Source organism: Nerophis lumbriciformis, linkage group LG02 (genome assembly GCF_033978685.3).
Source record: "Nerophis lumbriciformis linkage group LG02, RoL_Nlum_v2.1, whole genome shotgun sequence".
Lineage (NCBI taxonomy): Eukaryota > Metazoa > Chordata > Actinopteri > Syngnathiformes > Syngnathidae > Nerophis > Nerophis lumbriciformis.
The window spans coordinates 14,450,103-14,470,715 of NC_084549.2; the positions used below are offsets into that span (position 1 = coordinate 14,450,103).

Consider the following 20,613-nt stretch of genomic DNA (forward strand, 5'->3'; position numbering starts at 1 on the left):
GTAATAAGATTTGTAACAAGGCAAACCGTTTGGAAATTGGTCGAAAATCGAGCAAGTTATGGTAATTTAATTGGTACATGTACTAATTAAATGACCATAACTTGCTTTGACATCAATGTAATGATTGAGGCTAGCTGTCCGAGGTAAGATGGCTACAACGTTGCTACGCTGGAGAATGATTGGTCATATGAAAAATGCTCAGAGCCAATCAGAAAGGAGGGGCTGTCTAAGCATACCTGCCCCCAAAGTGCCAAAAAGAAACATGGCAGCGCGAGGAGAGATGCCAGGAGTACACAGAGAGCGCACAGATCGAGACGGCGCGCGCGCGCAAAAAGACACCACGCTCGCGCAAAAGGGTGTTGCACGCGCACGAAGTGGAGAATCAGTGCGCGATAACAGTTTTTATGCGCTCGGATTTTTGGCACTAATGTGACGCCATACCTTTCCTCAGATTCAGACAGGACTGAGCAGGTGATCAGAGGACCACTGTCTATTAAGGAGAACTTTTCATTCCCCAAACGGCATGATGGCCGAAGTTTTCATTATCATTATACCTACAGACAGCTAGTCAATGGGGAAAAAATCAAGCGTAGCTGGCTGACTTATTCAAGAAGTAAAGATGCAGTCTATTGCTTTTGCTGCAAATTATTTTCCAAAAAGTCCTTAAAAGTGTCAGCCGAGGGACAGCGGGATTGGGTCAACATAGGTGCACTGCTGAAACAGCATGAAAACAGTGAAGATCATTGTAGCAACATGGTGAAATGGAAGGAATTTGCCTTGCGTCTTTCAAAGGGGAAAACTATTGATGAATTTAACTTGAGTAGACTGCGCTCTCTTTGTACAAAGTAAACATTAAATATGAACAATTAACTAAAAATGTAAACTAGTAATTAAAGACTAATATGTACAAGACTGATGAGACAAGATGACACTTTTACTGAAAATACAAAGCTTTATCACTTGGACTGTTCAACCCCAGGCCACTCTTGTAGCTGAATGTTTTCTACATTTTAAGATTAGGAACCATATGTGGCACTCTGGACATCATTCGTTCATTCATTGGTATTATTTATGTTCTTAACTGGGCCACCCCCATATCTTTATAAATGACATGTCATTTGTAAAGACATGCCAGGCTGACAATAGGATAATGTAAACAACACTGCCAGAGCCGCAATGAGTTTATAGTAGGTGTGTGAATGATCAACAATCAATATTATTGGCAGAAATAGAGGGCCCCAAAATCAAATTTTGCTTAGGGCCCCATGGAGGCTTGGGCCGGCACTGCTCAACATGCATATAGAACGGGGCACTCTACGTCCACTGCTCTGATACAAATGACGGACGATTGGCTATGGATAATTCTATGTTGGTTGGAGCTGTGCTGTTAGATTTTAGTGCTGCATTTGACGTGATTGACCACTCTCTTTTAATTGAGAAACTTAAATGTTATGGTTTTAATACGTTGGCTTTAATGTGGATACAGAGTTATTTGTCCTCAAGATCACAACAGGTGTATCTTAATGGCAGCTTGTAATCAAATCAAATCTTTACAATTTTCAAAAAAGAAATGTTCATAATTGTGTGGCAAATCCACATTTCATTGACTAGAAGAGTTCAAATCAGTCACATATTAAAGGTTCACAAAACTTTATTAAAGTCAAGAATAGATACAGTACACTGATTCTAAAAAATACAGGGAAAATTTGCATCATGTGTTATAAAATATATCAAAATGCCTCTGCTAATCTTTTGAAGGCTACAAAATAAAAACGATTGCATTTAAATATGCACTTATATCATTTTCATACTGAACTTGTATAGAAAACTGTTCCAAGACAATTGAAAAAATGGATCAGATTAGATTTACCTCTGTCTATTTAACTTTCCTTTATTCGAATGGTGCTACCGTACCCCCACACACTGAATGCAGGGTACACTGGCTCAGTAAAAGTAGTGTACGCTTTGTAGAGAAGCTGCATGCTCTCAGACACGCTGTAAAATGCCAGAATACCTGCTGCGTGATTCAGGTAGACACCAATGCGTGACGACCTCGGGACGGGTATGTCCACGCTCTTATTGTCGTGCACGAAAGAGTATTTGGACTGGGAGCAGTAGAGGCTCCAGGATTTGTTGTTCCAGCCCAGGCTGCACACGTTGTTGTTTCCTTTACGGAATATTCCCCTGTAGGTGATGGCCACGTCGATCTCCGTTCCCTTCCAGTCCACTTCCCAGTAGCATCGAGTTCCTACCAGGCCCTCTTTGGACACCACCTTAAACCGGAGATATGACAATCCGTTTAGAAAATAACAGCGCCCACGTGTACAGAGAAAGTCCATACATCTGAATAAAGTGCGTTGACACATCCTCAGATGAACTACAAAAACCAAAACCAGTGAAGTTGGCACGTTGTGTAATTCGTAAATAAAAACAGAATACAATGATTTGCAAATCCTTTTCAACTAATTTTCAATTGAATAGACTGCAAAGACAAGGTATTTAATGTTCCAACTGAGAAACTTTTTTTTTTTTTGCAAATAATCATTAACTTAGATTTAATGGCAGCAACACATTGCAAAAAAGTTGGCACAGGGCATTTTTACTACTGTTACATGGCCTTTCCTTTCAGTAAACATTTGGGAACTGAGGAGACCAATTTTTATAGCTTTTCAGGTGGCATTCTTTCTCATTCTCGCTTGATGTACAGCTTAAGTTGTTCAACAGTCCGGGGTCTGTCGTTGTCGTATTTCACGCTTCATAATGCGCCACACATTTTCAATGGGAGACAGGTCTGGACTAAAGTGAGGCCAGTCTAGTAACCATACTCTTTTACTATGAAGGCACGCTGTCGTAACACGTGGCTTGGCATTGTCTTGCTGAAATAAGCAGCGGCGTCCATGATAACATTGCTCCAAAACCTGTATGTACCTTTCAGCATTAATAGTGCCTTCACAGATGTGTAAGTTACCCATGCCTTGGGCATTAATACACCCCCATACCATCACAGATGCTGGCTTTTGAACTTTGCGCCTATAACAATCCGGATGGTTCTTTTCCTCTTTGGTCCGGAGGACACGACAGCCACAGTTTCCAAAAACAATTTGAAGTGTGAACTCATCAGACCACAGAACACTTTTCCACTTTGCATCAGTCCATCTTAGATGAGCTGTTGATAAATGGCTTTCGCTTTGCATAGTAGAGTTTTAACTTGCACTTACAGATGTAGCGACAAACTGTCGTTATTGACAGTGGTTTACTGAAGTGTTCCTGAGCCCATGTGGTGATATCCTTTACACACTGATCTCGGTTTTTGATGCACTACCGCCTGAGGGATCAAGGTCACGGGCATTCAATGTTACTTGCAGCGATTTCTCCAGATTTTCTGAATGTTTTGATGATATTACAGACCTTAGATGGGGAACTCCCTAAATTCCTTGCAATAGCTGGTTGAGAAATGTTGTTCTTAAACTGTTCGATAATTTGCTCATGTATTTGTTCACAAAGTGGTGACCCTCACCCCATCCTTGTTTGTAAATGACTGAGCATTCCATGGAAGCTACTTTTATACCCAATCATGGCACTCACCTGTTCCCAATTAGCCTGTTCACCTGTGGGATGTTCCAAATAAGTGTTTGATGAGCATTCTTCAACTTTCTCAGTCTTTTTTGTCACTTGTGCCAGCCTTTTTGAAACATGTTGCAGGCATCAAATTCCAAATGGGCTAATATTGGCAAAAAATAACAAAGTTTTCCAGTTCAAATGTTAAGTATCTTGTCTTTGCAGTCTATTCAATTGAATATAGGTTGAAAATGATTTGCAAATCATTGTATTCTGTTTTTACTTACGATTTACACAACGTGCCAAATTCACTGGTTTTGGGGTTTGTAACTAACCTGCTGCCAGTGATCGAATCGTTCCGGGTGGTCGGGATAGTTTTTAGGGTCACTCTTCATTACAGCTGTCCGGTTCCCCTCAGAGAGGTAAAGGTTGGGGTGGGCAGTGTTGACATCCAGAATGGGCTGACAAGCGTCTGAACAGAACAAGACATTCTTATGTTTACATTCTGAGAGTGATATATAGTACCATATCAACATATACTGTCCAAAAATACCATGATTGTACAGCATTTCACAGTATTTTTTCACAGTAAAATGACATAGTCAAAATGTACTGTAACATTACAACAAATGACAATACACTAATATTTCACAGCAATGAACTGTTTTATTTACAGTAAAATACTGCAATCATAGTCTAAATGACTGTAAATTCAAACTGCTTTGTCTCCTAATGGGTTCTGTGGACGACTTTGCACACTCTTGTACAGTAGGTGGCAATATGCTGTTAAACCGAGAGAGAAATTAACAATAAAATTACAATTGTGAAGTTTTATTTTAATAAACTATATAATCACAGCCCCGCAGTTGCAGTAAATTGCTGCAAAGATATTTCACAATATATAACTGTAAATGTTACTGTGAAAGTAATGAAATTATTAGCTGATAGTTTGCTGTGAATTTACAACACCTGTTTTTTTTTACAGTGTCTTGTATTGACTCGGATATATTTTTGGCAACACTTCAAAGGCACAAATCACCTTGTGGAAAAATAATGAAAATGTTTTCCATCCCCACGTTTTTAAATTCCACACCATATTTACAGTATATTATTTCTTTTTTAAAATGACATTTAAAGTCGTCCCAAGTTTATCGCTATTAACTATTGACTTACCGCAAAGTAGGAATCAAAAATTATAAATGGAATATTTTTACAGGTAAAGCTTTCCAAATATGTTTTTCAACGTTATAAGAGCCTCTAGACATTAAATAAGACCCATATAGTGACATGTACACTCTTTTATTCCAATATAGTAATGCTGCCTGAGGCTGAACCAGTGATGTGCAGTCACTAGAGGCAGGTGAGAAAAAAAATGTAAAAAAAAAAAAAAAAAATTAAACTGTTATATGTATCCAGTGATTATACTATAGAGTTATTTTCCATTTAACTTCACCAGTTTTAGATTATTTTTATTCAAAATCGCTGAATTTTCACATTTGCCGTTCAAATACTGAGAAGAGACGGTGCGGTGATCAGCAGCCAGTTGAGGCACGTCACTCAGTGCCTCAACATGGATTCCGGACTCGGTTAACTGCTGGCCTGCTGTGCAGTGAGACTGTATTGCTATATGAACTATATTATACATTTACATAGTTTAGTTAGCTGAGGTATATAATGTACAGTGTATTTTGTCAACAACTGTATGTGTGACGTATTTCTTGTGCTGAGCGATCATAAACCGGCTGCAAAAGACGCACTGGCTGAGGCTCCAGTAATCCCGCCTCCTGCACCCCCGCCGTAGAATTGTTATATCAACTAAAGCCCACACTTAAACTTTCCATGTGCAAGATTGAATCTATTTAAAAAAGTTATTTCATAAGAAGCCAAAAAGTGCAAAAACAATAATGTTCGTGTTGGAGGAGTTGTGAATGACTGCAGGGCCACAACATTAGGTACACCTGCAGACTGCAGGTGTATCTAATTCACAACTCCTCCAACACGAACATTATTGTTTTTGCACTTTTTGGCTTCTTATTAAATAACTTTTGTAACCTATTTTCATGGGCTTTTCTCTTTGTGATATTAATTTACTGTTACGCGCTGTTATACAGTATATGCCTTGAGCTCTTATTTTGAAGGCGCTAAGAGCGGAAGTGATGACATGGAGTGGAGCGGGGGGTTTTGAAAGAAGGTAAATAAAGTGGTCCTCGTGTAAACTGGAGCCTCCGTGTTTGTTATTTTGTAGTTTCATACAGTATAGGCGATATTTATAAACCCTCGGTTACACTTTTTTAAATAGATTCAATCTTGCACGTGGGAAGTTTAAGTGAGGGCTTTAGTTGTGGACTTCATTTATAAGTAAAGGTAAGACCATAATAACGTTTTTTTTAATTAAATGTGCTTTTTTGTGTGCTACAGTTTGTATGTGTAAAGCTAAAGTTAAGTTAAAGTACCAATGATTGTCACACACACACTAGGTGTAATGAAATTTGTCGTCCGCATTTGACCCATCCCCTTGTTCACCCCCTGGGAGGTGAGGGGAGCAGTGGGCAGCAGCGGCGCCGCGCCCGGGAATCATTTTTGGTGATTTAACCCCCAATTCCAAGCCTTGATGCTGAGTGCCAAGCAGGGAAGAATGCTGGTATGAGCTTTTAAACATAACCCGTTAACTGCTGCCAATCCAATGGTGAATAAGATACTCTTTAGGGTTCATATGTTTGTAAATCTGACTGTGATGAAGTCAGTGCCTCACCAGCCATCAACCTCACCGCACGTCACTGGGCTGAAGCAATCAGTGGCCACGATACTGAACAGCGCACTCAGATCGGTTTTGTTTCCTCTAGTGGCCAACACTAAATTTAGGACCCAAAAATAGTAGAATATGTGGTGAAGTCGCGAAATGGCAAGAGACGTCTGTACAATATAAAATGCATGAAAGAAACAGCACCTTTTGCTGGATATGGTGGGGTAATATTAACTAATAATTTTGTCCTAATGCAGACATGTTTTAAAGATTTAAATAAATGCTGTCAAAAAAACAAAAACAAAAATCAGATTATTCACAATTGAGTTTGGATTAATCATGTTTAAGGGAGTCAGAGCTTTTCTTCCTGTCACTCACAAACACACACACACCAGTGGCTCTAGAGACCCACTTGAAAATAGTGTTAAAGACAAATGGGGAGTAATGATGCACATTTTAAGAGAATTGCAATGGGGGTAGACATTTAAAAAATAGATGAAAAATAAAATAAAATACATTTATTTTTGTTTTATATCTGGGTCAAGACGGTATGTAGGCAGTAGCGTCCATTAGAGAGCTTGCTGAATGGATGAATGAGAAGCAACAACACCCATGTTTGTTTTAAAATGATCCCTGATTTGTAGGTTTGCTTTTCTCCTATTTCACTAAACCTGTTTTGTCACAAGCACTTACCTCATTGTGGTGGTTTGATGATGTAATGGCCTGCACTGTATTATTACCATTGGTGGTTAGCTTTTTCCAACAAGACAAATTCCGCTTTTTTCATACAAAGAACTTATATAACCTTCTCAACTCACATTTCAGAAAATCTGCCCTGGTCTTCGGTTCTTCTGCGGCTCTTGACTCTGGCAGAAGTGATTCTGTTCTTGTTTTATTCCCGATTTCTTCCGTGACATAGACTTCTTTCACTGTTGAGGAACAAAAATAAGTTTTTGTGTAGCAAAAGAGAATGGATAGCCATTCTTTAATTCAGGAGAAGACATGTTTTCCTACCCGCTGCAGATATTTTACTCGTTTCTTTCTTGCTGACTTCCTCCACTTGTAATTTCAGGGCGGCGATAGCTCTCTTGGTGGCGTCAAAGGAGGAGTATGGAGCGATGCTGATGTTGTTCAGGTCCTCGTATCCTGATGGTCCCGACAGAGACTGCCAGCTCTGATACGAAAGCATGTGGGGATGACAGGCAGGAAATCTATTTAAATTAAGGCTGTCTAAAAGAATGAGTTAACCCGTGTGATTAATCAGAGAAAAAATATTGCATTAATCATGTACACACGCAGATTTTTCCACGCAATTTATTTTGACCGTACATGCTCTTATACCTTAAATTGCCATATGGTCAGTGATCAGGTCAATGCATATCAGTGCAAAGATGAGTGAGGAGACTGACTGGAAAATTTCACTTCAAAATACACCCAGACTGGACTTTAGATGAAATTGTTTCCAAGTTTTGAGCAAATAAATTTCATGCATTTAAGTAAACTATTTAAAAATGTTCCTAGATGCCATTTTGACAATAACATTATTATTAAATTATTAATATTATGTTTTTTTTACATACGCTGTAAAAAAAAAAAAATCTTAAGATTTTACTGTAAAAAAAAATGGCAGCTCAGTCACTAGAAAATATTTTTATGAATATTTGTACAAGTATATATAACATTCATATATTAACATTAATATATTAAACATTTTTTTAAAGCATATTACTGTAAATGGAATGAAAAAAGGGTACCACTGTTTATTTACAGTAAAGTTCCAGCAATTGAGCTGCCAGTTTTTTTCCCAGTGAAATCCATGGTTGTTGTTTTCATACTTTATTACTGTAAATAGAAAAATGGAACCAAAATTGATTTTATGGTAAAAAATAAAATAAAATTGGCAGCTAAGTCGTCAGAATTTTACCGTAAAATCTATTGTCATTTTTACAGTGTACTATTTGATGGATAACTTTTTGAAATCATAAGTTAAGCAGATAAGTATTTATACTTATTTTAGCAAAAAAAAAATATTTTGAAACATATAATATTATAATATTTTGTTGCATTATTAATTCGGTACATTAAATAACTTTTTTAATGTCAAAATGTAAAAAACAAATACATTTGGTAAGAAAAGATAAAGTATTTTATTAACGCATATTATTTCCAGGCTTTTGCGGGCCACATCTGGCACCCGGGCCTTAAGTTTGACACCCTGTCATCTTTAAAAAGTCAAAAACCTAATTAAGATGTTTACATGTGTTTTAAAAAGCTGGTTTTTAGTGCATGTAAACATAACATGACGTTGAGTTTAGGGCAGGGGCCCCCAAACTACGGCCCGCGAGCCGGATTCGGCCCACCAGCGTCCAAGATCCGGCCCGCGGTAAGGTCTCGAGTTTTTTTTTGTTTTTTGTTTTTTTAAATCTGTCCTTTCTAATCCATTTTCTACCGCTTGTTACTCTCGGTGTCTCCTACTCGCTCAGGCAAATCATATTGTCTAAAAATGCATTTTCCCATCGATAACGCTCGGAATGTATATATATATATATATATATATATATATATATATATATATATATATATATATATACAGCCCGGCCTCTGGACACATTTTTTTAACCCAATGCGGCCCCCGAGTCAAAATGTTTGGGGACCCCTGGTTTAGGGTATAGGATGGGGGGCACTTTAGGAGTCTATTTGCTGCTACTTTTCTACTCATTAGTCATGTGTAAGATGGAGCCTATCCCAGCTGACTTCTATACCAAGGAAGGAGGAAGGAGGAAACCCTTGCAAGCACCAGGAGCTTACATGGCATTTTTATTTCTTAACACGAAGACATGCTCTTTATCAGGGATGTCCAAACTTGTTCCAGCAATAATTTTTAAGCATATTTTATGTATTTTGGGCCTAAATTAAGCATTTTCAAGCATAAAAGCTGTTTTCCAGCAAACCCATGCAACAAGTCTGTTTTTTAGTGGATGTAAACATACCGAGGTTGTGTGTACCGGGCAGCAACGTTGGGTTTAGTGTGGCATGGGGGCCCAGAATTTGGTGCTACGTTCCTGTTCAGTCACGGGTTTTCTTATGAATCACAAATTATGCATGGTGCCCTTCCATTTTTTTCCCCTCATAAAACAAATTTTAACCTCGACTGGATAACTATGTGTCGTTTTAGAAAATACTTGACTGCTGCTTTGTCTGTGTGGTAAAGGTCACCTGCAAAAAGTGAATGTGGTCGTCGGTGTGCGACAGCTTCTCCAGGTCAGTGTGTTTCTTCTTCAGCAGGGTGACCTCTTCCTCCAAACGGTCGAGAAGAATCTCCCCGCGGTTCACTGTGGTCTTTTCGTGTAGGCGGATCATCTCTTTCACGTCGTTGTACTTCCTCTCGATGGACAGGAGAAGTTCAGTGAAGATGCGCTCGTTCTCCTCCAAGACTGACTCAGCTGAGTGCTGATGGCATATAAATACAGAAGACAAGATTTTATCAGATTTGACTACAAGTCGGGTTGGGCATCGAGCGCCGATTCTCCCGGAATCGTCCAAATTTTTAGCCGTCGATTCTCATTTTCGATTCTTAGTCTGCTGAACGGAAGAGCAGGCATGCTAATAGCAAAGCTAGTTGCTAAATGAACTTGAAACAACAAAATAAATACTGTAAGTGCTTACCAACTACATTACAGTATAAATAAGCTGCTAATAACAGGAAATTAACAAGTAGATTAATAAGAGTATAGAGCAGGGATGCCCAAACTGGGGCTCGCGGGCCAAATTTGGCCCATCCTGTCATTTCGTTTTGCCCGCCAAAGGGTGGCTACCAAGTTTAATACATATTCATACATCAAGCTGCACAGACATTGATGGCATGTCCGCAAGGCTACGCCAGAAATGTAACGTAAATACATCAGCGGGATTTTTTTTTCCATTTAGAGTAATGAAGTGTAAAAGCAGGCAATGCAAATTTTAAAAAAGTAGCAGCTCAGTCACAAGAATTTTGCGGTAAAAATAACAGTGTTACTGTTTTTTAATACACAGTAAGTATATCAATGTTGAAAAAATGTCCATAGATTTATCTGTAAAAAATGGCAGCTAGGTTACCAGGATTTTAACAGAGGTACAGTTTTTTAATTTGCAGAAATTTGGTGTAAAAACTCTGTAAATTTTACGGTAAAATTCCGGTGACTGAGCTACTAATTTGTTTGTTTTTACCGCAGAATCTATTTTTTACAGGCTAATTAGTTATGTTTGAATTTGAGGCCCTATAACAGGCCTGTGCAATTGTTTTGCCATGGAGGCCAAATTTAGAGAAAAAAATGTGTCTGGGGACAAGTATATATATTTTTAGGAACACTAATACAAAATCTCACAATAATGTCTGAATGCTAAAAACGTTATGACAGAATGCCTTAAAACACAGATTTTTTCCTGAATGAGACACCCAGAATGTACATGAAAATAAAGAATGCGGGATTTACAATATTAACTATGAACGATAAAACACAGAATTTTGACAACATATGAATGTCAATCGATTGACATATTTTACAATCAAGCTAAACGCAACAAAAATGCAACAAAAACAGCGAAATATGAACGCAAAGGGTAAAAAAAATGCACCTACAATACATCTGATATATCACTAAGCTTTACCACTTTGTTGTAAAAATCTCCTTCCGCGTTTGTCCCTGACACCCGCATTTCAGGCTGGCCACTCTGGAAACACTCTGTGGAAACGCTCCCCACCCACACTGCTCGGTGTATCGTCTGAGCTGCTGTGATTTAGATTACCGTAGTAACTAATTAGATTACCATAGTAACTAGTATATCACGCAAAAGCTCAGATTCCAACCATTGAAGTACTTTGTATAATTCAAGACTCACGGTCATTTAAAAACATCACTGCACATCATAATGGCAGCTACAGTTTCCATCCTAAAGATCTAAAAAAATTATTTGGGAATGTCTGGCGGGCCAGATTGAAAAGCTTAACGAGTCGGGCCTTAATTTGCCCAGGTCTGCTCTATAGAGTAGGACAATCTGGGTCGCCATGCTTCGCCCATGTCAAGTTTGAAAGCAATAGGAGGAAAAATCTGGGAAGAACTGTTTACAGAACAACACCCGAAAATGGCAAAAATCTACAAAAAGTGACCTCTTTTGAATGTTTTGAGATTCAAAATGTACATAAAATATGCAGAGTTGTATATAGACTGAATTAGGCACACGACTGTGTCAATCTCTAATACCTTATAATTAATTATTTCCGGTATGAGGCTAAATTCCTCACTCGTGGTGTTGCATAGTACCATTGGCACATTTTCACTTTGGCCCTTGGAGGCAAAATGTTTGGGCATCCCTGGCATAGAGAGATGATAGTAGTATCAGTATATAATCAATACTAGAGTGATCAGATCAATACATTTATTTCCCCAAAACCGTTGGACTTTTTGGGCAAAAATGTTAGAATTTCAATAAGTAATAGATAAACCGGTAGTAGTTTTTGCTTTTGTTTTGTCATTGTGTGGACTTTGCAATCAAAAAGTCTGTAGAGACTCCCCCCACCCCCGCCAAGGACTGTTTTCACTGCTGGAGTCTAGAAAGAGGTTCCGCAGCCTCCGTAGCAGAACCTCCAGGTTCTGTAACAGCATTTTCCCTCAAGCCATAAGACTCTTGAACACATCATAATAATCCCCTTAATTCACTCCAAAAACGGATTAACTTTCTGGAATATAAAGACAATATAACATACATCTATAAACGTGGATGCATATGCAAAAGTGCAATATATTTATCTGTAGAGTAGTCTATTTATTTATATCTGCACCTTATTGTTCTTTTATCCTGCACTACAACGAGCTAAAGCGACAAAATTCCGTTCTTATCTTCACTGTAAAGTTCAAATTTGAATGACAATAAAAGGAAGTCTAAGTCTAGGTCTAAGTCTAAAAAAAGGAATTAGTTAATGTGTTGATATTGTTACACAGTTTTAATACAATAATTGTCAATATATGTAATTGGTATCAGACGAGGGCTTCACGGTGGCAGAGGGGTTAGTGCATCTGCCTCACAATACGAAGGTCCTGAGTAGTCTTGGGTTCAATCCCGGGCTCGGGATCTTTCTGTGTGGAGTTTGCATGTTCTCCCTGTGACTGCGTGGGTTCCCTCCGGGTACTCCGGCTTCCTCCCACCTCCAAAGACATGCACCTGGGGATAAGTTGATTGGCAACACTAAATTGGCCCTAGTGTGTGGATGTGAGTGTGAATGTTGTCTGTCTGTCTGTGTTGGCCCTGCGATGAGGTAGCGACTTGCCCAGGGTGTACCCCGCCTTCCGCCCGATTGTAGCTGAGATAGGCTCCAGCGCCCCCCGCGACCCCAAAGGGAATAAGCGGTAGAAAATGGATGGATGGATGGGTATCAGACGATTTCACTGATGGGTGATCGGAATAGGCAGCATAAAACTGATCGTAACATCTTTATCACTACAAACAGGATGTGTGTAAATGTTTTTGATGAGGTTTTCAAAAATAAAGAAAGTTTTATGAATGTATACTCCTGTGGGAAGAAACTTCATAACATTCGTATTCAAGCGCAAAGTATTGATATTTGCTTGAAAATCGCCCTGTGAGAATAGCACATTTTTGACCCTGCCCTTTTAAAAGAATCGGAATTGAGAATCGTTGGGAACCCGAATCGAAACCAGCATCCGACATTGAAACCGGATTCGTCCAATTTTCATGCTCATTGTGTAGACCAGGGGTGTCAAACGTACCGCCCGAGGGCTGGATCAGACCCGCGAACAGGTTTTATCCGGCCCGCGGGATGAGTTTGCTAAGTATAAAAATTAACCTGACATTTTTTAATGAAAGAAACAGCTGTTCTAAATGTGTCCACTGGATGTCGCAATAGCAATTCTTTGTACCTTTGTAGACGATGCTACATATGTACAAAATAACCCACATGTTCGTACACCAGTCGAGGAAAATGATCAAACTACATAAATAACATCCTGCAATTTGATTTTGATATAATTTTTTTTATCTTCTTAGATTGAAAATTAACACCAATGAGTTGACTGATGAACATTATCACATAACATATTATGAAAATATAAATAACGACAAATAGAATACTATTAACCGCAACATGAAAGTGTAAAAAAACAACAACATTATGATTTGTACATTTTGTTCTATTTTTAAACAATAAAACAATCTGAAGTTGTCTTTATTTTTAAGTTATCGTGCCGTGATTTTACCAGTCCGGCCCACTCGGGAGTAGATTTTTCTCCATGTGGCCCCGATCTAAAATGAGTTTGACACCCCTGTTATAGACTTTTCATTGATTACGCAGACGTTACTTTAACAGCTTCCACCGCTTGTCGGAGATCCTGCCACTTTTTCACCCTCTCGTCAATCCTGTGCTGGGATTTGTGCAGCGTGGTGCCAAGTTGTTTCTGCGGAGAGAAAATAAAGTCATCATCAAATCGCTGTATTGTTGATGCTGAGCCACTTACCTGTTTCTCCGTCCTCTCCGTTCCGGCTGGGACGATGTCGTGATGTTTGTGCTCGTCCATCATGCACAGAACGCACACCGACGTCTGGTCGGTGCGACAAAAGGCTTCCAGGAGTTTGTCGTGCTGAGCGCAGATCTTCTCCCTCATCTGACCCGTGGCTTTGACCAGTTTGTGCTTCATCAAGGCAGGGTAGTCGTAGTGGGACTGCAAATGGGTCTCACAGTAAGACGCCAAGCAGACCAAGCAGGACTTCTCGGCCTTCTGCTTTCTTGTGGTGCAGAAGTCGCACATGACCTCGCCGGGCTTGGCCTGGTTCCTGGTGAGGGTACGACTTGCGGAGCGGCGGGATTGGTCCAAGGTGCTACCTCGGTCTAAATCCAGAGTTCCGGCGTGGGACATTTTGCTTTGGAGTTTGTAGAGACGTCCTGTTAAAGTGAAAATTAAACAAATCCACAAATTCGTTGAGAACCACAGCCAAACACTCCAGGAGGACTTCTTGATCTTAGCAGCTTCAGTGAAACTGCATGACTGACGCTATGTGTGACAAAATGTTAGCTATGTAGTCCGTTCACGTGGTAAAACCCGTTCTCCCAGTTTGGGAATGGGTGGCGCTACCTGAAACTAAATAACACATGCTCCTTCAGTTGGGGTGAAGCAATTTTGAGCCAGGAAAATGTTTGTTCTAGAATAATAAACAAAAAAATAAGGAGTGGCTTTGATGTAAAGCTGGTTCTGTAATTTTATTTTTCATTCTTTTTGTTGGAATGAAAGTAAGACAAAACTAATGTTATATTACTGGAAAAAGATAAAGTAGTTCCAGAGTCATAATGGCAGATTTTTTTAAAGTCATGCTGACATTGATAATTATGTATTTATGACTTATCTATAAGTTCCCTTTGTTTTAGTTTTATGATTTGATATCCCTTTGTGATATCATGGCAAAAAACAAAACAAAAACAGTTATTTCCACAGAGTTGCATACTTTTATTTATGGGCAAATGCAACCATCTTAAGAAGGAAGCAGAACTTCTTAATGCTTCTGTTATTATTGATTGTTGGTTCATTTCCTGTGTTTGACATGTTTATATGTAACACTTTTACAAAAACTTGCAATGTGTTTACCACTTTGTAAGAGCAATATACAGTACAGGCCAAAAGTTTTGACACAACTTCCCCTCATTCATGGCGTTTTCTTTATTTTCATGACTATTGACATTGTAGATTGTCCCTGAAGGCATCAAAACTATGAATGAACACATGTGGAGTTATGTACTTAACAAAAAAGGTGAAATAACTGAAAACATGTTTTGTATTCTAGTTTCTTCAAAATAGTCACCCTTTGCTCTGATTAATTTTTCGCTCACTTTTGGCATTCTCTCTATGATCTTCAAGAGGTAGTCACCTGAAATAGTTTTCACTTCACAGGTGTGCTTGAAGCTCATCGAGAGAATGCCAAGAGTGTGCAATGCAGTAATCAGAGGAAAGGGTGGCTATTTTGAAGAAACTGAAATATAAAACATGTTTTCAGTTATTTCACCTTTTTTTTATTAAGTGCATAACTCCACATGTGTTCATTCATAGTTGTGATGCCTTCAGTGACAATCTACAATAAATAGTCATGAAAATAAAGAAAACGCATTAAATGAGGAGAAGGTGTGTCCAAACTTTTGGCCTGTACTGTTTATGAATGATATTAATAGATATATGTTAAACAGTGAGAGAATCAATACAGGTGTAAATACTGAAAGAACAATTTAGATCATGATTGTAGGGAAAATACAGTGTAAAAGGTTTTAAATAATAATGAATGCATGGAATAAGTGATATCAGACCCTATTCTCTGATTCCTCCACATACAGTACTTTATCAAAACCATCCCATGTCCCATTGTTTTATTCCACATATCGATATGCCAAGGAGGTTTTCATGCTGCAAGACGTTTTAAAATGAACTTTTGTTTACAAAATTCATTATGGGTCAGCTTGGTGAGCTTGAGCCTATCCTAGCTGACTTGTTGGCAAGGCACCCTGGACTGGTCACCTCTTAATAGAAAACTGACCCACTAATTGGCACTTGCTAATAGTAGTTTTTTTTTAACGTTTTCATAAAGGTAAAAATTAGGTGTATACTTGTCATCTGCTCAGTGGCCTTGTGGTTAGAGTGTCGGTAGGTCGTGAGTTCAAACCCTGACCGAGTCATACCAAAGACTATAAAAATGGGATGCGTTAAGTTAACTCCCTGCTTGGCACTCAGTATCAAGGGTTGGAATTGGGGGTTAAAGCACCAAAATGATTCCCGAGCACGGCCATCGCTGCTGCTCACTGCTCCCCTCACCTCCCAGGGGGTGAACAGGGGGATGGGTCAAAAGCAGAGGTTAGTGTGTGTGACAATCATTGGTACTTTAACTTTAAATGCATCCACCACTATGAATTATATTTAAATTGTGTTCAATTTATCCCGTTTGTGACCATCGTTAAAATCCTATAAACCGATTTTTCCATATTGGCCTAAAAAAAAAACATACATACACCCATTTTCTACCTTTTGTCCCTGTCGACAAAATTATAATTTTTTTAAACAAAAAATTTATTTATATATTTGAATCCCATCTTTAAAAAGTAAAAAACCTAATTAAGGCTTTTACATGTGTTTTAAAAATCTGGTTTTAACCAAATCCATGCAATAACTCAGTTTTTGGTGCATGTAAACATAAAATATGTGTATGGGGCAGCAGCGTTAGGTTCAAGATATAGGATGGAGGGCTCTTTAGGAGTCTTGTGAACGGGGGCCTACTATTTGCTGCTACTTTCCTACTTATTAGTCATGTGTAAGATGGAGCCTATCCCAGCTGACCCCTGGAGGACACCTTTTTTATTTCTTAACATGAGGACATGCTCTTTGTCAGGGATGTCCAAAGTTTTCCAGCAAGGTCCGCATGAAATAAAATTGAAGGCTGCGGTGCCCAAATTGATTTTTAAGCACATTCTATGTATTTTGGGCCTAAATTAGGCATTTTCAAGCATATACATATCAATAATACAGCAGTATTGGCCAATAAATGAGACCAAACCAATCAGAGCACAGTTCAGTACCGTGGTCTCTGACAATATCATATTGCAGTGATTCTCACACTCCATCTAGATCAGAGCTGGGCAAATATTTTGACTCGGGGGCTACATTGAAAGAAAAAAATGTGTCTGGGGGCCAATGTGTATAAATGATATATACACATTTATCTGTAAAAATCTGCTGTACAGTATGAGTGTTTGGCTCCCTTTTTTTCAGGAACACTGATACAAAAAGTCACAATATCCGATAGAGTTCTAAAAAAGTTATGACAGACCACCTAAAAAAATGAATGGAATTTTACACTTGTTTACTGAATGGGACACCCAAAATGTACATGAAAATAAAGAAAGTGGGATTTACAATATTAACTATGAACAATAAAAGACTGAATATTAACAACATATGAACATCGCTCCTCTTGTACTTCTCAGACCAGCTCCTCGATCAAACAAAACACAATAAAAATGTAAACGCCACCCATCCAAATGATCAGAATAAGGTGTCCTAATCACTTGGCCCGGCCACGGGTATATAAAATAATTTTAATTGTATTTAATTATTATTCACTATTTGTTTATATCATTGTATTTTATTTCTGATTCTTCTTATTATTAATTAATTATTATTATTATTATTTTTTCTATCCATCCATTTTCTACCGCTTGTCCCTTTTCGGGGTCGCGGGGGGTGCTGGAGCCGATCTCAGCTGCTTCCGGGCGGAAGGCGGGGTACACCTCATTTATTTAATTGATTCATCTGTAAATATTATTATTTTGTTTTCTAGCGGTTTCTTTCTTTTGGGGGGGTGGCATCGTTGGGATATAAACATAAACATATTTTAACATTTAGGGCAGACAACAGATATATGATGTATGTAAATATGATGTCATGGATATGAATGTGTTTGATTGATTGATTGAAACTTTTATTAGTAGATTGCACAGTGCAGTACATATTCCGTACAATTGACCACTAAATGGTAACACCCGAATAAGTTTTTCAACTTGTTTAAGTAGGGGTCCACTTAAATTGATTCATGATACAGATATACTGTATACTATCATCATAATACAGTCATCACACAAGATAATCATCAGAGTATATACATTGAATTATTTACATTATTTACAATCCGGGGTGTGGGATATGGAGGGGGGGGGGGGGGGGGGGGGTTAGGTTTGGTTGATATCAACACTTCAGTCATCAACAATTGCATCATCAGAGAAATGGACATTGGAACAGTGTAGGACTGACTTGGTAGGATATGTACAGCAAGTAGTGGACATAGAGAGAGAGATCAGAAAGCATAAGAATAAGTATCTACAATTGATTATTTACATTGGATTATTTACAATCCGGGGAGGCTGGATGTGGAAGGGGGAGGGTGTTAGTTTAGGGTCGAAGTTGCCTGGAGGTGTTCTTTTAGTGCGGTTTTGAAGGAGGATAGAGATGCCCTTTCTTTTACACCTGTTGGGAGTGCATTCCATATTGATGTGGCATAGAAGGAGAATGAGTTAAGACCTTTGTTGGATCGAAATCTGGGTTTAATGTGGTTAGTGGAGCTCCCCCTGGTGTTGTGGTTATGGCGGTCATTTACGTTATGGAAGTAGTTTGACATGTTCTTCGGTATCAGGGAGGTGTAGCGGATTTTATAGACTAGGCTCAGTGCAAGTTGTTTTACTCTTTGGAGAAGTGGGTAGGAGTGAGGTGTGATCTGGGGTGGAGGTCTAGAAAATTTGAGGGTTTTGGAGGTGCTGGGGTACCAGGAGGTGCATGCGTAATCGAAAAAGGGTTGAATGAGAGTTCCCGCTAGAATCTTCATGGTGCTTTTGTTGACCAGAGAGGAGATTCTGTAGAGAACTCTTGTTCGTTGGTTGACCTTTTTGATTACCTTGATTGCCATTTTATAGCCTCTAGAATGGAACCTAGGTAGGTGACCTCATCTTTCCTGTGATGTTGTGTCGTTCGCGAACGATTCGTTCGAATGAACGAATCTTTTGAGTGAACGTACTGAACTGAATAACTTCATGAACTGATTCGTTCCTTTCTCAGTTCAGTTGAGCTCCGGTGCGACCATGCCAGTATGAGTGGAACTGGCGCATTCTGTGACTCACTGAACCCTCGACGTCGGCGAACGACGCAGCCAGCTACTCATCATGGGGGCGGGGGGAGGGACTGAGCGAACGATTCGTTCACCGCGAATTAACGACATGAATCACTCTGTGAACGACAGAATCAGGACTCGCGAACCTACTGACACAGAGAACTGACTGTGTCGCGGAGGAGGACGTCACATTGAGGCTCTCGTTCAGTCACTGTGCGCGTCGTTCATTGGGTGCTGAGGGCTTGTGTCGTTCGCGAACTGACACACACCGAGATCTGCCGCTGGGGAAGCTGTTACTGACTGACTCATGATTCGCCGACCTGCACACAGAACTGCTGCTGCAGAAGTGATTCAGGTTCACGTACTGAACTGTGCTGACTGTGGCGCTGTGTCAGTCACTCACTGCCTGGTGTACTGCATGCACAGAGCTGTGTAGGGACTCGCGTTCACCCTATTTGCTGCTTCTCCCGCGAATGTCTGCACTGTACTGTACTACGCACGCCCCCCCCCCTCCTATTTTTTTTTGGGGGGGGGGGGGGTTCGGTGAACGAATTTATTGAACGACTCAATTTAAGGAACTGATTCTAGTGATTCAGTACAGTCAAAAGAACTGCCGATCCCATCACTACTTTCCTGGTGATAACAATGTTACCCACTTTTATAGTGAAGTCACTGACTTTCTTAAGGTTGATGTGGGACCCAAATAGGATGGATTCCGTTTTACCCAAGTGTATGGATAGCTTGTCAGCGAGCCAGGTGCAAATTCTACAGAGTTCAGCACTGAGGATGTCTGATGCTGGATGTCAATAAAATAAAAAAAAAATAAAAAAAAAGAATGATAAAATTTACCGGTCGATCTACGTTCCCATCCTCACCTATGGTCATGAGCTTTGGGTTATGACCGAAAGGACAAGATCACGGGTACAAGAGGCCGAAATTAGTTTCCTCCGCCGGGTGGCGGAGCTCTCCCTTAGAGATAGGTTGAGAAGCTCTGCCATCCGGGAGGAGCTCAAAGTAAAGCCGCTGCTCCTCCACATCGAGAGGAGCCAGATGAGGTGGTTCGGGCATCTGGTCAGGATGCCACCCGAACGCCTCCCTAGGGAGGTGTTTAGGGCACGTTCGACCGGTAGGAGGCCGCGGGGAAGACCCAGGACACATTGGGAAGACTATGTCTCCCGGCTGGCCTGGGAACGCCTCGGGGTCCCACAGGAAGAGCTGGACGAAGTGGCTGGGGAGAGGGAAGTCTGGGCTTCCCTGCTTAGGCCGCTGCCCCCGCGACCCGACCTCGGATAAGCGGAAGAAGATGGATGGATGGATAGAATGATAAAAAAAACAAGCTGCGCCGGCCCGCAATTTGGACACCCCTGCTCTGTATGCAGTGTGGGGGACCCCCACCAATTGTTACACATACAGGAAGTGGATACACTGACATTTACACACAATTTAAAACTAAAACATTTTACAAGCTAACAACGGGCGACGTTTTGTTTACCTTCCACCTCTGACAGGTCGCTCATGATATCACCGTAAAGGCTTCCCTTTTGACACAAACTTGAAAGATTCAGAGGCGCGTCTATGATCTCCATGTTCGGCACCCTTTAAGCCTGTCTCCGATGCGGCAGAGGGCGCTA

The 20,613-nt window shown here is 39.8% G+C and overlaps 1 protein-coding gene across 1 annotated transcript; it reads right to left on the bottom strand.

Annotated features, from left to right (window-relative positions):
- Nucleotides 1–1,644: 1,644 nt before the first annotated feature.
- Nucleotides 1,645–20,602, bottom strand: ftr14l (finTRIM family, member 14-like). The gene is made up of 8 exons (XM_061941898.1): nucleotides 20,475–20,602; nucleotides 13,810–14,234; nucleotides 13,654–13,749; nucleotides 9,518–9,751; nucleotides 7,316–7,475; nucleotides 7,120–7,230; nucleotides 3,894–4,030; nucleotides 1,645–2,273 (listed from the first exon to the last, which is right to left on the bottom strand). The coding sequence occupies exons 1-8, from the start codon at nucleotides 20,566–20,568 to the stop codon at nucleotides 1,881–1,883; spliced, it is 1,650 nt and encodes a 549-aa protein (XP_061797882.1). The 5' UTR covers nucleotides 20,569–20,602; the 3' UTR covers nucleotides 1,645–1,880.
- Between the last annotated feature and the right edge of the window lie 11 nt (nucleotides 20,603–20,613).

What these genes read in the sequence shown, in the direction of transcription:
- ftr14l (XM_061941898.1), bottom strand. Translation starts at nt 20,568, where the DNA reads ATGGAGATCATAGACGCGCCTCTGAATCTTTCAAGTTTGTGTCAAAAG. An exon ending in CGGAGAGGACGGAGAAACAG is followed by an intron (nt 13,750 to 13,809) that starts GTAAGTGGCTCA and finishes TTCTCTCCGCAG; the next exon opens with AAACAACTTGGCACCACGCT. An exon ending in GATTCGATCACTGGCAGCAG is followed by an intron (nt 2,274 to 3,893) that starts GTTAGTTACAAA and finishes CTCCGGTTTAAG; the next exon opens with GTGGTGTCCAAAGAGGGCCT.